The 19,607-nt window shown below is 43.3% G+C and overlaps 1 protein-coding gene across 7 annotated transcripts in view; it reads left to right on the top strand.

Annotated features, from left to right (window-relative positions):
• Positions 1–19,607, top strand: part of LOC144820011 (kynurenine/alpha-aminoadipate aminotransferase, mitochondrial-like) — a 785,209-nt gene that overhangs the window by 301,407 nt on the left and 464,195 nt on the right. For all 7 annotated transcript variants that reach the window (XR_013607670.1, XM_078677676.1, XM_078677674.1 and 4 more), the window contains exon 6: positions 13,195–13,404. Coding sequence is in view for 6 of the 7 variants with exons in the window: in XM_078677676.1 (XP_078533802.1) it covers positions 13,195–13,404 (210 nt within the window). In the remaining variant the exon portion in view is untranslated. The remainder of the gene's footprint in view (positions 1–13,194; positions 13,405–19,607) is intronic.

Below are 19,607 nucleotides of genomic sequence, written 5' to 3'. Positions count from 1 at the left end.
GTCTTACTGCAGTCTTTGTTCCTTTCTTTCCCCCCCTGTCAAGGCCTGTACATATCCACATATCACCGTCTTATATGCCTCCCAGATCACACCCGCCATTTTCACTGTTCCCTGGTTATCTTGGTAATACTGCTCTGTTTGTTCCCGTATTTTCTCTTGAATCTGATTTGTCTTTAAAGAGCCATGGGTCCAATCGGGCGTAGTATGTTCAAGCTAGTAGGTCCCCGCAACCACACCTCTTTTGATGAATGGTCAGATATGTCCCATGCCTTATGAGTCGCTCCCCTAAACCAGTGTGCATCTATCACACTCACCATTAAATAATCTAGGCAGGAATACCCCTTGTGGGGAGCAAAGTAAAACATGTACTCCTGTGACATAGAGTTACCTTCCTACCAAAGATCTTCCAGTCTGAGAGTCTCTATAAAGGGTTGCAATGAGTTTGTGCTGGTCCTCTTGTCAGAGTGAGATACTTGGTCCCCCTCCGGGTCCATCATGGCATGCATGTCTTCACCCAGGACTAGAATGCACACTGGAAATTCCAACAACTGCGTACTCAGCTCGGGGAGAGTTTCGGCATGTAGCCTCGGTGGTACGTACACCGAGCACACATATATAACCTGGCCCTCCCATTTCCCAGTCAATGCCATGAATCTGACCAGTCGGTCATGCCAGACCCTGCCTGGTACAAAGGGAACGCTGTTCTAACCAGGATTCCCACTCTCTTGCAGTAGGGGAATATCTGGTGCATGCCTTCGAAGGTACTGAAGTACCATTGTGCATTTGATTTATTGCCAAGCCCATTGACGTTCCAGGTCAACATTCTCGGATCTGAGCCCATAATCTGGAGCATAGAGGACGGGCTGGTATATTCACTCTACTCTTTAAAGTGTTTATGCGGGATGTCACAGTGGAGGTTAGATCGGTGGGCAACTGTTTCAGAAGAGATGGGTGGGATAGTCTCCTTCTCCCCTCTCCCCTCCCTCTCGCTTGTCCCATGTCCCAGTGTGTGCCAAGTTATCCCCATTACATAATCATGTAACTGCTCCATCTGAAGTATGGCAATATAACCCCACATCATGAAACTCCCCCCTCCCTGCTACTCTGCACTGTGGGTATATAACCTCCCACCACCCCAATTTGCAGAGTACCTGTCGCCCCATAACAATGCTACAACTAATCGGGTGAGCTTAGGCCGGGTGAAGGTCCACTGTGCCCCCCCAAACCCGACTGTGTATAAAATTGGTGCAAAACCCACATTACAAATTTTAAACATATCATGCAAGCTTATCGTATACAGGAATATTAGGTAACCTCTTAGCCGTAGCTGTCGTTCCAGTTCAAGTAGCTATCCGGTCGAGCTATAGCTCTCTTCCAAACCCCCAAATTCTCCTGATTCATCTAGGGTCTCAGCCATGACTCATCTTGGCTTAGGCTGTATGGTTGTACCCTTCCAAATGTATGAGAATTGATGTAACATTACAGTCCCTCTCCACTTGTAGATGGCATTCTCACCTCAGCCGTCTCTGGACTGCCGCCGCTTTTGTTCTTTTGTCGTGGCTGTCGTCCCACCGACCTCCAGCCATCTAGCCAGTCCCATGCCTAATCTGGAGTGAGAAAGTGCCATACTTTACCATTCACTGCAATCCTGCGTGTTGTAGGGAAGAGCATGGCGTATTTGACATATTTTGCCCCAAGGCCTTCTTCACTTCGAGAAAGTTCCACCATTGCTGTTGTACCTTTAGGGTGAAGTCCGGGAAGAAGGCGATATCAGCATTTTCGTACTTGAGTGGTGGGGCATTTCGGGCTGCCTGCAAAATGATGTCCTGGTCGCAATCTTTAAATATTCTTGCTATCATGGGGTGCTGCGGGACCCGCGGTCGTGTTCCCAGGACCGGGTGAGCCCTCTCCACAGCGAAGTATTTGGGCAAGCCTTTGGGTTACAACTTGGTCAGTATGAGATCTTCCACAAATAGAGTGACCGCAGGTCCATCTGTTTTTTTCCGGCACTCCAATGATTTGGACATTATTGTGCCGGGAGTGTTCTTCCTGATCTTCCAGCTTGGCCTCTAGGGCCTTAGTCTTTGAGGATACTTCCCAATCCAATATTCTTGGTCACCTGGACTACTGTAACTCTCTGTTTTCAGGATATCCTATCTGCCTTGTTCAACACCTTCAATGTATTAAAATTAGGCTGACCGGCTCACTTTTCAGCTTTCTAGACGCTCTTCTTCATCATATTCCTTACAAATTCTGCATTGGCTGACTGCCGTCAAGCAGGTTATTGTTATGACTTTGTGTATGGTATTTTGAGCTTACCATCACTTTAGCCTGCTTTACTTGCAACAAAAAAATCTATCTATACTGTCCTGGTACCAACATGCTTGCTCTCATGAGGTCCCCAAGGTTTGTCTCTCACAAATGGGTGGATGTGCTTTTTCTGATACTGCATCTCGAATCTGGAAATCTTTGCCAACACGTCCTTGTTCTATTAATCAATTTCTGCCTTTTTTAAAAAGTGTTACAAACCTGTTTGTTCTCTTGTGAATTTGGGCCTGCCGCTGCTCACTTTCTATTAGTACACATATTTTCAATGCCGGAACACCTTATTGTTAATAGTGTGCTCTACAAATCGTTTTTACCATTATATTAGATTATACCAAACATGCTATCTATATGTCTACCCAATATTTACATACATGTTGCAGTTCACTGTACTAGCATGCTCAATTCCACAAAAGAACTGTTCATAAATGTTATACAATCATACCATTAGTCCAAACAAGTGCTGACAGACCAAGGTTCAAATCCCCTGCTTTAAAAAAAAATTGTTTGGCAGGATATCTACAAAATATATCTACTTTATGGGGAAAAAAGACCTTTAAAATGGATTGCTTAAGGATCCACTACTTCCCTGGCATTCTAGGTTCAGGACGAGAACCTTGAAAACCTTGACAATGCCACCCTGGAAAGCACTGGGGAAAAAAACCTTCCCTCAAATCTTGATGTTCCTGCACTAATAAAGGATTGAGCTCTCAAGGAAATGACAGGTTTGCAACTGATAGCCCTCTACCGCTGCCTTCCTCCAGCTGCATCTCTGATCCTGGACTCTGCAAGTAAATGTGTCAACTAGGGAGGAGCAACAAGGGAATATTTGTCCATTCAGCCTTCCTGGACAGACTAGTGGCAACATACCAAGGCCCAGATTAGCTACCGTTCACACATTTCTAAATTGTACTACACTGCACAAATAGGAAACCATTGCACAGCACTAGATCTAGCAAGCACTGCCCCAAATATGTGATCAGCTGTGGTCATGCTAATGTGGAATTTCAATGCAATTTCAGACCTTATGTGTGGGAATATCATGTGGGTGAAGTAGTACAGGGGCATTTTGTTTTTTTTTGCAAGCTTAAGATGATCAGCACTGCTAGCTTGTGTCATAAAATGATGCCATGCGAGTGCATCTGGGACCATATAGAGCATTTGTATCCAACACTGGAACACGGAATAGAAGAACACGAAGCCACAGTGAGATGTTATATGTCAAATATTCAATATGGAACAGCATTACATCAGTTCAAGTGAAAACACAAGGGGGGCAGAAGTCCATGGCATGCAGCATGGAAGATATTGGAAAAGAATTCAGTTATGCAGCACCGTCGAGGTAGCATCCATGGTGGCTCCTTAACTGGAGCTTCAGTGCAGAGCACTGCCTTCTGTGAGCCACCATTTGCTGCCACTTGCCTCTTCCCACAACTGATAAGTTGTGGGAAGAGGCCTTCCTACAACTTCCGTTTGATGGATATCTCCTTTCTTTTCCTTGCGTTTATATTCCTATTAGAGCACAAGCGGCAATGGCTTCTCAAAACTATTTTAATTCTTGGTTTTTATGGCAAGCTAAATCATAATTCAAATAAAGAACACTAATGCACCTTGTTTAGAGCATGCTGCGTAGTAAAGTCCATGTTATAAACACAGATTTGATAATAAGGAAATATTTCAATCTGAATGTCATGGAGATTAATACTGTTGAAAGTTCTAGGACTCTACTCTCCAATGAAACACATTGTCTTACTTGGCTGGTCTCATTATAAAGAATTTAATATGGGACTATTCCATGAACTCAGCAACCCCACACTGAAAGGCAGTGCCTGGAGCTAAATAAATTCTACCAAGGGGTTCCAGTCGAATGTTTCAATCTGAAAATCATGGAGATCCCTTAAATAATATTGTTGAAAGTTCTAGGACTCTACTCTCCAATGAAACACATTCTCTTACTTGGCTGGCCTCATTATAAAGAATTTGATGTGGGACTATTCCATGAACTCACCAACCCTACACTGAAAGGCAGTGCCTGGAGCTATATAAATTCTACCAAGGGTTCCAATCTAATATCTCCACAAAAAAGGGGGGCCCCAATTTTGTGTAGGCAAGGCTTACACTTTGAGATAGGGATGAGACATTCAGACATAGAGGGAAGAATGCTTAAGGTGCTCTACAAGTTGGGAGGACCACGTATTTACAATATTCCCTAACTATGGGCACAACGATAATAGGGAACCTTTTATGTTGAATATTCCTGCCCATATACTTTTTTATGAGCAGGTACCTTATTATGGAATGTAACTATAATATGACACAACGCCGGATAGTCCTCCCCCTCTGCTCTTCCAGTGTGTATGCATAATTTCAACTTGACTGAGATATGGTGAATAAAACATTGAAATGGTTATATATATTTTTCAAATGCACACACTTCCCACTTTAGAACTGACTTCTTTGATCCTGTAGTGATACTGGACCTGACTTCTCACAGATGATTCAGCTCTTAACCAGAGAATGGAAGTTAAAGGAAATAATGTTTAGAAATATAGCTGTCAGAAAAACTAAAAAAAATTCAAGTTCATAGAAAACACTGATGGAGGAATGGCGTGATACATGGTATGGGAAGCTGCAAAAGCTTTTCTCAGGGTTTGAATAATTTCTCCTGTAACTTGCATTATTAGGACATTTCAGGTAAATAAACACATTATAGCAGCTGATATTAGACTTGTCAAAGAAAGAAACAACTATTTGCACAGTACTTAAAAAGAGATGAAAAGAACAAGACGAGAAAAATCTTCTGGTGGTTTAGATATGCCTCTAAATAGCTTTGTAACCAATAGCAATGCAGTGAATGTGGAACCAAGACTGAAAAGTTGCTAGCACATCAACTTTGAAAATCATATTAGACAAATCATTGACACCAATGAGACGATGATGATGAAAGGACAACTAGTGAGTTCTTAAATATTATTCCCTTCCATATCATACATAAGGTGTCACTCTGAAGAAGAGAATGAGTTTCTGTTTGGATCTGCCTTCCCCATCTCAAATGATAGGTGCTAGAGGCATTAGATTAACTGATAACTCCAGATGAGATTAAGTAGACAATCTGGGTGCCGCCACGGAAAAAAGGCTCATTGAACTCATGGTTGCTCAGCCTCCTTTTACAAGGCCTACACCGATATCCTGGCCACACTCCTCCCAAAAGCATTTAATCACTTTCTGTCCACACAAGCAGTCACTCCTTCTATGATGGACTTAACACTTACTCTAATTAACCATGGGCGGCCAACTATGCTATGCTCGCGAAGTTTTGTAGTTTGTGCTGCTTCGCGCTACTGGAATTGCACGTAGCACAGTGCAAAATTGCATAGCGTAGCGTAGTTGGCATCAAGTTGGCGATCGCGAACGAGGAAAATAAACCTCCCAGAGAGATTCTCAACACGGGGAGGTCAGATTTCTCATTGTGAGTGGTCGCGTATGCTCGCGACCGCTCGCAATGAGAAACTACCAGTCCGTGTTGAGAAAGCCGCTGCTCGAGTAAAAATCTACTCGAGAGTCATAAAATGATTGCTCGCACTGTGTGCGATGCCGTTTTCAATGATTGCACAGAGCGGACAAGCATCCGGCACTGTGCAATCATTGCGAACAGCGCACTACATAGTTCGTATAGCGCTATGCGTATCTCGCAAAGTGCACTTCACGTAGCTATGTGTAGCGCAACTACGCGAACTACGCCCGGGGTTAACTCTAATAATGACGCCAGAAAATGATCCAAAAGCATGTAGTTATTACTGACCCTATTAAACTACTGAATTGTGAAGCAGTAATCTTTACAAAGATCTTTGTAGCAAGACAGGACACCATATGTTCTCTTCTGGTTTCTCCAGACCAGTCAGAGATAATTAAACAGAGAACAGCGGATGATAATGTTAGACTGGCCTCAATCCTGATCGATTCAGTTGTTGTCCTTCTGTTCTACGACACCAAGAAGACATTTGATTGGATTAAATGGAGTTACCTATCAGCACAAACTAATTATGTTTGCTGATGCCATTCATTGTTTCCTAATAACCCTGGTAACGTATTACCTGACCTATGCTTTTTATGCTGATATTTATTCAAGAGTGTCTTTTTAAAGATTAGCTATTCAAAATCCACAGCCATGGAGTAAAATGTCTTAAGCATGTTTGTTTCCGTCTATTTTGGGACTGGTGCCTACATTAGACAAAGGGACCAATCAAATATTTAGGCATTAATCAGTGAAGCTCAACAGACATATTTATGCCACACATTTTTCGGGCTTGTTGGCAATAGTGTTTAAAGATCCATGTAGATAGAGGAGATTGGAAAGGTCTAGTTATGCAGAACTGCATGCATTAAAATGAACCTCTCCCACAATTTCTTAATGTTGCACCAATAATTAATTAACATATGGATTTTTGTTTTTTTTCTTTGGCACAGAAGAAACTAAGGGGCTGATTTAAAGTTTGTCATATAGGGTACTTGTGTGACTTGGCCCTTTACGCAGGGTCACCGCTAAACATTTTGCCATCAATCCATCTGCTTTCTGACCCCATTTTTGTTGTCCAGGAGGACTGTGTGCAATTTACCATTTGCACTGGTTAGTCTTATACCAGTGCAAAAGTGCTTATGCTCTCCCCCTAAAACATTGTACAATTTGGTTACACCTGACTGGTACATTTAATTTACTTGTAAGCCCCTCCTAAGTAGGGGTGGGCGGAATTTGCGTAATCGCGTTATTCAAATCTCAGCGAAACGGTAAAAAATCTCCGCGAACACGCAGAAATTCCGCGAACACGCGAAATTGCATGTTCGCAATGCTTTTTTACTGTTCGCAATCGCTGCTTGAGTGCTCGGGGGGAAATATCTCGCGAACACGCATTTGAGAACGCGAACAAGCAAAAAAGTCCGCTAAGTCGCGGAACGCAGAAATTTGGCATTCTCTGCGGAACGCGAAATTACCCAAATTCCGCAAATTTCCCGAACGGAACGGAATTTGCCGCCCAGGCCTATTCCTAAAATTTGCTTACCTCATTACCTTGCGTCCGTCCGCCAACACAGAGGTGGAGGGACTGTCCTCAAGGGCAGCGGCGTTCCCTCCAAGCCAATTAGGATGTGACCGCCACCCTGGCGGTCACATCCTGTATCTTTAACATTGTGGCGGGTGCTGCTTCAAGCAGCACCCGCCGCAATGTTAAAAATGCATGCATTGCATTAGCGTACACCGCGCGGTGCCTGCCGCTTTGTGCATGCAAATGCAGGGGGGTACCATAGGTACCCCCCATGTGCACCCCTACCCCCCCTTCACCCTGGGGGCCCGCAAGGGCCCCCCAGAAGCAAAGGTCCACATGCTTTTCCACGGCGGAAAAACCGCCGCGGAAAAGCATATTTACACACGCTTCCTAATTTGGCTGGCGGTGTCTTGCAGGCACCGCCACCAGATAGAGGTCTACACCCCCACGGATCAGCGGCGGACGGACCTGCCGTCCTCCGCTGATCCCACCACCATCCTGATCTGCTGGGTGGTGTTTTATGGGACCGTGGCAGTGAATCCGCATCCTCCGGGCCGGCGGTGGCTTCCACCGGCCCGGAGGATGCGGATTCACCGCCATCCTAATCGGGCTCTAAGTGTTAAACTTTGATTAGGAACATGTAGAAATGTCGTGTTTGGTCTGAAATGAATTGTAATTTAAAATCCTCTTTAATGAAAAAGTCAGATGTTAGATTATAATTTTGGAAATGCCACTTTTAGAAAGTTCGCATTTTCCGTCCCTAAACTTTCTGAGGCCTTCTGGGAGTTTCCAGCTGTTTGTGTCTGTTAATTGCTTCCCCATCAAGAATGCATATTGGGCCCAGCCAGTGAAAAATAGAACCTGGTTCTTGATGGGAGAAGGCCATCCTGTCAGGATGGGTGGGTGTCGGGGGGGCTGTTCCCTGTCGTACTTACATTTCAAAGGGCAGCCTCCAGCACACTCACAAGGAACTTGACACAAGCTTTTTTTTGTCCTAGGCCTGATTGGAACCTGGGCGGGGGGAAGAAGAAAATTGTCAGAACCAAATATGGAATTGCCTAGGTGTTTCCCCCTTCGAATGGTGGCACCAGGTACAAATATTGGACCTCCTAAACCACTCATCAGTAAACTCCTGCCTGGACCTGTGGACATTTCAGAAGAAGGACTGCCTTATGACCCAAAGGACTGTCCTGTTCCCCAGACTACTCTACTGCTTGAGGCCTGCCTCATTCTTCAAAGGACTTCCCTGCAACATGAGGCATGCCCTGCTCTCTGTGAAGGAAGATTGGGAATGCTCCATTTATCACAGGCTAACTTGAGTGACTCCAAGGGTCAGTTGATTGACCTCCTGTTCTTAGCTAGAGTGGCACATCAAGCTCCAGAGATTTCCCTGCAACTGCCCAGGTTATCTGCTGCAACTGGCCCTGGGCCACATACCTTTTTCAGGTGGACTAACCCCGTCTCAGTATCCAGTCTGCACTCCATCGCAGCCAACATGAACTTGTGACTTTGTCATGGTCTAGCACAATCGCATGCCCACAGATAGCGCTTTCTGCTTCTTGATGCTATGTTTTACTTAAAGCTTTAAAATTGCTTATGCCTTGTCCTACTGATTGCATTATTGTCACTTTGGTCTCATTTTATTTATTAAATGTTACTATATGTTCCTAAATTGATGTGGAATTTTTCTTGTGTTGCACTTGTATTTTGTTACTGCTTGTCTGCTTCATAAATACTTTTCATTTTGCCTCCAAGTTAAGTCTGGCTGCTATTATGTCAAACTACCAGAGGGTTAAGCAAAAGTTAATTTAGTGACTTTTGTTGTTCAAGGATTCTGGTTGTTGCTTGAGAAGGGTTTTCATCCCCCTCAATCAAAAACCCAATTTCCTACAGAACTCCATAACAACAGCGACCAACACAGTACCATCTCTGCCACACTCTAAGTCCGCCCGCCTCTTTGTGAGGTGGGCTTGCCTTCAGGTTTTGCCAATGGAGTAAAAATGTCTCCATCAGTCTAAACTTTCTAAACAGCCCAGAGGGATTAGGGGTAATTTTTACTGTCCATCACAGCTGGTGACGGACCGCTGGTACTGAGGGACTGCACACACACCATGGAAGGAAACATGCATACATTTGGGTTCATTACTTTTTTTATTTTTCAATAACATTCCAGCTTTAGGAGCTTGTTTTTGAAAAATAAAAACTCTTTTCCATCATTGACAGCAGTTCCTGCCACTATATAGAAATATCTGTGGCGGACATTGCTAAATTTGGCAAGCTGAGTAAAAGGTGGATGGTGGATGTAAATTATCAGCCATTCTGTCTGCCTTTACTTTGTCCGCCAAATTATGAATAATTGTTCAAGTTTTAAGAGATTGATTTTGTATTAATCAGTAGGTGTGTCCCACATATAGTACTGTACTATGAGTGAGTTGATAATTACTGATATGTGCTGTAACTCCTGGTACCGCACTTATCAGGATTAGGAGTTTTGTGGTTTTTATCAAAAAAGTTTGGCAGGTCAAATGTGCTGGAGTTTAAAAGGTGAAATGCCTTGTAATTACCGGGGCAGATGGATTTTAGTGCACTAAGCACCAACATCTGCTTGTTATGCCCCATTTCCTGGGGCTAGTTATCGCACCCAATACATAATGGACACTTCTGTGTCTGATTTTATTATTGCACTATGCTGCACATTTTGGCTACCCCTAAAACATAGGAGACAGATGGCCAGTCCTTTGAGGACCACAATTATTTTGCTAGACCATTGGTAGTTGAAAGGTTGGCTCCAGAGGCCCTTTTTTCCTTCTTAACTCTTTTTGCCTACAATCTCAATTTTAGTTAGGGTGGTAAAGACAATGGTTTTGGTTCATGGCAGTGCAAATTTGGCGGTTGGAGATTTAACCTATACTGGGTAGGTCTTTTAAAAGAGAACAACACAAAGTAGTGCCAACTTAGTCTATAAAGGTCTCTGTTCTACTACTACTTCTCAATCTCACAAATGCAGGAACAGATGGAAAGATAGGCTTGCTGATCCCCAAAAACAAATGGTCTACTATTTGAAGGACTTCAGCAAAAACATATAGACTCAAAGTAAATGGCAATATAACATTTGGATGTGTTGGTATATCCCCCCCGGGGAGCTGAGGGCTATGCATGGCAGGTCAGATAGGTGATTGAAGGGTTGTGACCTGAAACGTAAACCTGAACACATGTAGTGGGGTCCTATCTCCATATTACTTCTTTTGGACTATATCATTCCGTTAATATGGAATGTCTCCAGAATAATTACCTCATTTGATCTCTTATGCCTTTGTTTGGTTCGACAGGAGAGGAAGAGGGATACCCACTGATATCACTGCTAAGTCGCCTGGTCCTTTGTTTGAATCTTAGACCTTTAAGTAGAAACCAGCTACCTATAAAACGACACACATCCACTTGCTGGATGATTTATACAATTGTTACTTCTCATGCATGCTGACCCATATAAATCAGAATATCAATTATTCTCTCTGGAATGTTAATCTTGAACTGCATTGCATGTTTGTTCTTCTGTCTCCTTTCTCTAACCCATCACCCTTCCACATCCCACCCACCTTAACATTTTAAAATAAAGGTGTTAAAAACGAGAACCTCCATGCTATAAAAATCTTCTACCTCAGTGATCATTCCAGGGATCAACACACATACTCTCAACAAACTCTAATATAAGTTTCAAATAGCTTACTATATAATTGTGTAGGAATTATTGCTCACATAAGCCAAGAACTTCGAGCCCCTACTGAAGAGCATTCTTGGGAACAAAGCTTATCAGCATTAAATGCTCTGTGGATTTTCACTAGCAACCAGCATCCAGTACTGCATCCAGTACTGCATACAGCATCTGCCATTATGTTGTATTACTTTCTTACTTATGGTTTTAATAGAAAAGGACAAGCTAACTTATTCATTACTTTCAATTAAAAAAGTTATGAAACCATTATTCACCCCTACACCGGACTAACACAGCGTTGTCATCATCATACATATGGAAAACCAGGATGTACACATTGACTATCTCTGCCTGTATTTGTATGTAAGGATGTCTGGTAAAGGGCAGAAAGCCAAGGAACCCCTACAATGCATGGATCTAGATCGAGAGCAAAATGGCTATATTTTCATGTATAGAGTTGGCTTCAACAAGGAAGATGTTGAAGACACTCTTTTTTCCGCTCTACTAGTCCATTGTTTCAGGGGATCAGATGCTTCTTTGAATTGAAGGTAAAAGACAGAAAAGACTGTCTCCATAGCAATAAAGGTGTCCCAAACCCCTAGTCAGCAGGTGTGGAATCTAGTTTTCGTAAGATTGGTTATCAGCATGTATTTAAGGACCATGAGCGCTCCATTGGCATTAGTAAAAAACATTTTCAGCAAGTTATATACTATCTTGCCCTAAGTGAAAGAATCATTCTGGGGAGGAGGAAGTTGACTGTTGCAGATGATAACAGTAAGTCCACCCACAAGGGGTGTTCTTAGGACTAGTGGGTCGCTGGGAATGCAGTTTATTGTTTTTCCATAGTCTGAACTGATTAAATGCAAAAAGAACAAATGATGGACAGAATGCAGAACAATGTCATACATTCACCCCAGTACAGAGATCTGGGCCTAAACCCATTTGTTTTTTGCTCACCATGCCATTCCAGTTTGGACCCAGCCATATGCAAATCAGTCTTGACCCTGCGCCCAATGGTAAAAGTCCAGCCCGAACTACCAGGCCAGGTCCCCCCTGGACTGGAAACAAGCATCCTAGGACCGGTGTCAGGCTTTCAGCCCTCATCAGCCAGGATACCTTGACTCCAGTGGCATGGAGAGCACAGGACCCACATCTGGTCAAACCCGTCCCACTCGGGGTGATAATGCAAAAAGAACAAATGTTGGACGCAATGCAGAACAATGTCATACATTCACCCCAGTACAGAGATCTGGGCCTAAATCCATCATTATTTTTCTCACCATGCCATTCCAGTTTGGACCCAGCCATATGTAAATCAGTCTTGACCCCATGCCCAATGGGAACAGTCCAGCCCGAACTGCCAGGACTACTGGACTGATTAAATACTTATTATGCTTCCCATTGGGTTTTCAAAGAAATCTTGATTCAACACCTCGTTCTTGTGATGGGAAATCAGGGCCATCCATACGGCACTTTTTATTCTTTTGTGGCTTTTAAACCTTGAACACTAATAACTTTTTACCTCCGTTATAAAAAGAGTAATACTAATGATCATGAGGTAGCTTTTATATACTTTCTGAAGAAGAGGTAATTGTTCATGTAGGCACTTTTTTGAGAACAGCCGTGCGCGCCCATAGTTCTATGACTACTGAATACCTTGGACTAATTGACTATGCTGCTATGTGTTGTGACTGCACACAAGGTAGGGACTGCTTTTTAAATGATTGTTTTTATGTATTACATTTTATTATGTATTTATTTGTCTGACTGTATATGTTGTGCTTTTATGGATACCTTGTGTATCCGAATAAACATTCTGAACTGAACTGAGTCTTGTGTCTTTAGTCTGAATGTAAGTTTGAAGCAATATGTCACAAAGTAAGGTTATCATGTTTCTGTGATATTAGGCAGCAGACAAGGCTGTCAGCTTGGTGGAAAAAAAGTCTGATTAAAGAACAAGAATGTATAATGTGCTTCTGTTTTTAAGGAAGCTTAAAATTCATAAAATTTAGGGGTTGGTGGCTTCAACAGAAGTCGCAATAGTTAGTCTGCTGAAAAGGTTGTGTACGGACAGTAGCCATTATATAATGTGCCCTCATCCCTCTCTTTTTCTATTAGCTAAAGCCACTGGGCTGCAACATTATCGGTGTCCCTAGTGACAACCAAGGCATTATTCCTCGGGCCCTGAAAGAAGTGCTTTCTAAGTGGAGACCAGAGGATGTAAGGAAGCCTGAGAGCAGGAGTCCCAAATTCCTCTACACTGTTCCAACTGGGGGAAATCCGATCGGAATGACGTTAAGCACAGAACGCAAGAAAGCAATCTACCAGGTAAGAAGAATGAAAAGGGGAACACAGTCTATACAAGTTTAATAAAGAATTATCACCCAGTGACGTTCTCCGTTGTACTGCATTCTCTTTGTAAAGTATCAGCATTTTGTATTGTTTTGGTATTTGTAGGGCACTTCCCTCACCCCTTGGGAGGCCATTGTCATTTACGAAAATGGGCGAGTCAGCAGCAACTCCATGGTGCTTAGTGTGGACTCTGTGAGCAGAATGTTAGTGTGTTTCTCTCTGAGATGTGTGCTCATTATTTGTTGCTGCAAACTTGTAACAGCGCTAAAGCATGGTATGTAGCAAAGCCTTGTGTGTGTGTGTTGAAGATGACGTTGTCCTTGAATATGTAACATAATTACTTTATCAAGCTTACAAGTCCTGGTGACTAGATGTACTGAGACTAAAAAGAGGATAGCGTCCATCCGGGAAGGCCAGTAGCATACCTCAACAATGAACATAGACACCACAATAGTGGGTTTATTGGGCTAAACCAGAAGTGGAATGTGTGAACCAATAATTGTAGACACCACAGTAGTTCACACTGTAGTGTCCTTCATTTATTCTGCTGAAGGGGATTATGCTCGAAATATGGAAAATATGGAACAAAGATGATTGAGTAGAAGCCTTTTAGTTGGGTAGCCAACAACTATCATAGACTATGGTTCTGAAATGACACGCTGGATGTGTTTCACTGTACAGAGGTGGTGAGGCAAACTCTGGCTACATCCTAAAAAGAGTATCCTGGTACATTGGCCGGGCTCCTTGGGCGCAGGTCAAAGCTCTGTGAGCTCTTTACAAAATATGGGGCTGCTGGCTGCTGGCTGAGAGCTTGCTCTCTTTCAACCTCCCGTCCAAAGAGGTGGAGAAGGTTGCTCACATTAATTGGAACAGACTCTCACATATTGTGCTTTCCTGAAATACAAATGTGTGAAGGAAAACCAGATCGAACCCTTAATTCATTCATTCTGGTACATGATATCACCTTTTCAATCGTTGATTAATCTATTAGCCTTCTCAGACACAAAGCTGTAATTTTTAATTATATTGCATGTGCAAGATAAGCATCAGTACAGGGCACTACCCTAGATATGTTTGTTTATGTTTTTGTTTTTGGAATTTTTATTGCGCACAACTACCCTGGGGTGTCTCGGCGCATGTCGGACTTCCTGGAACGGAAAGCAGCCAGATGATCATTGATTAAATAACCAGGTTTTCAGGAGTTTACGGAAGCAGATGAGAGTGGGGCTGGTTTTGATGAACAGAGGGAGAGAGTTCCATAGCCTGGGTGTTGCTACTAAGAAACGTCTGTCTCCTCAGGTAGTGGTTCTGGTGCGTGGGACAGAGAGAAGATGGGTGGAGGATGAGCGAAGTGATCTTTTTGGAACGTAGATCCGAAAAGCATCCTTAAGAAACCTGGGTCCTGAGTCATGGATGGCTTTATAGGCAATGCAGAGTGCCTTAAACTTTATCCAACTCTTGACCCTTAGCCAATGCAGGTGACGTATGGCCGAGGAGGTGGGGCGGTGACTGGGGATGCCGAGCAGAATTCTAGCTGCAGCATTTTGGACTGATTGTAGTTTGGTTAAGACGTGTTCTTGAGTGTTGAGGAAGAGAGCGTTGCCATAATCCATCTTGGAAAAAACAAGGGTGGTGATCAATGTTTTTCCTGCAGCTGGAGGGAGATATGGCAACAGTTTCTTAATCTTCCTCAGCATATAGAAGGAGGATGAGACCACTGCATTCACGTGATGCTTAAATAACAGCTTGTCATCGAACATAACACCGAGATATCGCACTGCTGAGACAGAAGCCATTGAGTGCTTTCACTGCAGCAGTGAAGGGGAAATATTTTCCTCCTGCTTTGACATGGGGATTGGTTGATAGTCAACGATCTAAGGCCACCAGTACTTCATTCTTTGTCAACAGCATCTGTGGCCAGGCTCGATGACTGAGTCAAGGCCAATGGTGGCACACTTCCACGTAACCTGCTACTGCGGCAAAAGATTGCTCCAAGTGCTGCCTGCACCTTAGCAACCAATAATGCATGTCCTTGTCATCTCCAGCCTATTAGCATTGATTCAAAAGGATGTGGGCAACATTAGCATAAGTGTATGAAATGAAGATTATGTATCTCTAACATGTCTGCGAAGCTTGATTTTAGAAATTACGGAGTGGGAAACATATACGCTCTTTTCAAATTAAACCTCCCCATGTTTCCCTGCTTCCGCTTTTCAAACAGAAAGATCTATCCCAGGACAGTGCTGTTCAATCTGTTACTGCAGGTTTACTGAGAAAGTGATGTTGCTTACAACATCAAGTGTAAGTGACAGATCTTTCCAGCAGGCTCCCAGCATGCAGCAGCAATACCGGCTCCATTAGGAGGCAGGGTGCTGGCGAGGACTGCAAGTGCCTTGAGGATTCTCCCACGGTCCCAGGGGAAGGTCAGCAACAAGCAGAAAGAGGCAAGATAAAGGTGAGAAACGATCAGAAAGAGGCAAAATAAAGATCAGTGTTGAGCTTAAAGAGGATAGATAAGGGTTAGATCCGAGCTAAAAACAGAAGATTAAAGGTCACAAAAACTAGCACAAAGAGGCAAAAAAGAGATCAGACACTAGCATAAAGAGGCAAAATAAATGTCAGAAATGAGCACAAAGAGGCAAAATAAAGGTCAGAAACGAGCAGAAAGAGGCAAAATAAAGGTCTGAAACTAGCAAAAAGAGGAAGAATAAAGGAAACAAGCAGAAAAAAAGCAGAATAAAGGTCATAAGGAAGAAGAAAGAGGCAGCATAAAGGTTGAAACTAGCAGAAAGAGGCATAATAGAGATCAGAAAGCAGCAGGAGGAGGCAAAATAAAGGTGAGAAACGAGCAGAAAGAGGCAAAATAAAGGTCAGCAATGAGCAGAAAGAGGCATAATAAAGTTAAGAAGGGAGCAGAGAGAGGCTGAATAAAGGTCAGACACATACAGAAAGAGGCAGAATAAAGGTCAGAAATAAGCAGAAAGGGACAAAATAAAGGTCAGGAGTGAGCAAAAGAGGCATAATAAAGGGCAGAAACTGCAAAAACAGGCGAAATGGAGGTGCGAAATGAGCAGCAAGAGGCAATATAGAGGTCAGAAACGAGCAGCAAGAGGCAGAATATAGGTCAGGAGAGAGCAGAAAGGGACAAAATAAGGGGCAGGATGAGCTGAAGGAAGCAAACATAGAGGTCAGGAGCGAGCAGAGATGAGGCCGAAATACGAGCAGAGGAAATCAAAATCAAAGGCAGGAGAAAGAAGTAGATTGCAGGTGAAAAAGCCGGGTTCCACGTTCTAGACTTACTCTGGAACCCTTGGCTGATGTTTCTTTTTGTCTGCTTGGAAATGTAGAGGGGGGAAAGTTATAGTTAGCCAATTACACATTACAGTTACAATGACCCATGACTCCAAAGAATCACAGACTCCGAAATCAGTTTAGTTAGATTATTACAAAGCCAAGAACAGATGGAAATACAAACACCGCAAGACAAGGGTGTAGAAATACAATGGAACAAACACAAAGCCATACCTACGGGTAAAGTTAAGACGATGCAACATACACAGAATGACAAATTTGTGAATCAGGACACAACAGATAATTGCCCCTACATCGAGAGTTCCCACATTGGAAGTTTGATAGGTAAAGTGCCTTAGTCTATCCATCCACTATCGCTAATGTGACATCACTACTTAACATTTCCCGGGCAAGGTCAGGAAAGTTGGCATCTTGTTAAGGCTAAAAAAACAATTAAATAGTCCGGGGTCTAATCAACTAGTAGCCTATAAAGAAGGAAGATCACTGGACACCAATGTTATCACGCGTCACCACAAAAGAGAATCTAGAGCTAAAGAGTAATTTTATTTATTTATTTATTAAGCTTATTAAGCCCGACAGCTACCCTAAAAGGGTTTCCCGGCGCTGAACAGGTAAGGTGCTAAGTGGCCTAACGTTGCAGACAGGGATAGCGTTATTGATTGAAAAGCCAGGTCTTGACGGCTCTGCGAAACCGGATATAGCTGGTTTCTAAGCGAATATTCAGGGGGAGAGAATTCCAAAGAGTTGGTAAAGGATCTGCCACCCATTCTAGAAAGTCTAATTCTGGGGACAGTGAAGTTACCTTTGGATAAGGACCGGAGGTGGTGAGAGGGAATGTAGGGGCAGACAAGGGATTGTAGGTATAGTGGAGCTGATCCAACTTTGATTTTGAACATGTAGCTCAGGGTTTTGAATTTAATGCGACTCTCTACCCTGAGCCAATGTAAGTCTCGAAGATGTCCCAAGATATGAGCTGTTTTAGGAATTTTACGTAGCAGCCTTGCGGCGGCATTTTGAACCAGCTGCAGCCGTCTTTTCACTGCCTTGTTCGCCCCAAGATAGAGGACATTTCCGTAGTCCAGTCGAGAGGTTATAAGGGTATGGACCACAGTGTGTTGGGTGTCGTATGGCAGCATCCAGATGATTTTCCTCAGCCACCGCAAGATTGTAAAGCAGGTGGCCGAGACCTTGCTAGCATGATGGTGCATGGTCATGGTCAAAGCATTATCAATGGTGAAACCCAGATTTCGTACATGGTCTGATGGAATAGGAAGGGGACCCATCTCGGTGGGCCAGTGCTTAGCATTCCATAGATCTTGTTTTTGACCCAGGATCAAGACTTCGGTCTTACAACCATTCAGTTTAAGTAGATTGTTATTCATCCAGGTGGCAATTTTCCCTAAGCCGAACTGCAAGAGGGATGTGGAGTCAGGGCCCGGGTTTGAAAGGGAAAAAGTAATCTGGGTGTCATCAGCATATGTGTATGGGGTGAGACCTGCTTGTTGAAGTTGAAGAGGAGGGGGCTGAGCACAGAGCCCTGCGGAACACCATAGGGAGTTAAATGAACTTTGGAAGTTGCTGTGTTGGAGAAAATTTTAAACGTGCGGTGAGATAAAAAAGAGGAAAGCCAATTCAGTGCAGAGCCACCAATGCCCATTGAGGTTAGGGTCTGTATGAGAATAGTGTGAGAGATGGTATCGAATGCTGCGCTGAGGTTAAGTAGTATAAGCACAACAGTTTCTCCTCTTTCAAGGTGAAGCCGCAGGTTCTCCGTGACTCCCAATAGTGTTGTTTCAGTAGAGAAACCAGGATGAAAACCAGATTGCGAGGGATGGAGGATGTGATTTGTTTCAGTGAACTGAACGACATGGGAATGAATGTGCCTCTCAAGAATTTTAGAGAAGGCAGGCAACAGCGAAATAGAGCGGAAGTTGGAAAAAACGCTAGGGTCAGCTGTAGGCTTTTTTAAAAGCGGTGTCATCATGGCGTGTTTCCAGCTAGCCGGGACAGTTGACTCTTGCAGGGAAAGGTTAAGGGTATTGCAAATCATGGATAAGTGAGAGCAATCTAGTTGTTTTAATATTGGGATGGGAAGTGGATCTTTGGGTGAGCCAGATTTCAATTTGCCCAAGATCATCCGCAAGTCATCCAGGTTTAAAAGTGGCCACAAATTCAGGTGTTCGTGGGTGCGCGACAGGTATGGCGTAACAGGGCAAATATTGGTGCTCAGGGTGGATATCTGAAAGTTCTGGGGTGTATTAGATTGAAGATTGGCTATGTCCAAGTAAATAGTTTCGATTTTTTGTGTAAAGAATTAGGCAAGTTCTTCGCACTGGTTGTTATTCAGGGTGGGTGGTTTAACTGTAGTTTTATAACCCGCTAATTCTTTCACCAATTCAAAAAGAGTTTTGGATTGGTTCGTAGCCTTAGAGATGGTTTTAGCAACATAGCTAGCTCTAGCCATATTGCATAATTTGTGATATTGTTTTAGTTCTTTCTTGTAAGCGTCCCTAGATTCTGGGGAGTAGTCTTTCCTCCAGCTCCTTTCTAGGCGCTTACATTTGGATTTTACAGATTTTAGTGGTTCATCGAACCAGGGGGCTGGATTTCTGTGGACCTTCCATTTTTTCTGTGACAAGGGGAGACAGGAGTTAATAGCATCCGTGAGCCAAACATCCACCTTTCCTGAAGAAGACCCTTGAGACCAGTTGGATTCCCATCACTCACCACCATGACCATTCTCATCATTTGGGTATCCATCCTACATTCCACTAACCCTCTTGATCATAGAGGGAAATAAGGTGGATAGTATCCTAAAATAGGGTCCTATAAAAAGAGTGAAAGATCACACTGGAATCCACCAGATA

This window comes from Lissotriton helveticus, chromosome 2_1, assembly GCF_964261635.1.
Source record: "Lissotriton helveticus chromosome 2_1, aLisHel1.1, whole genome shotgun sequence".
In the NCBI taxonomy this organism is placed as follows: domain Eukaryota; kingdom Metazoa; phylum Chordata; class Amphibia; order Caudata; family Salamandridae; genus Lissotriton; species Lissotriton helveticus.
This window is presented reverse-complemented; position numbering and strand designations above follow the sequence as displayed.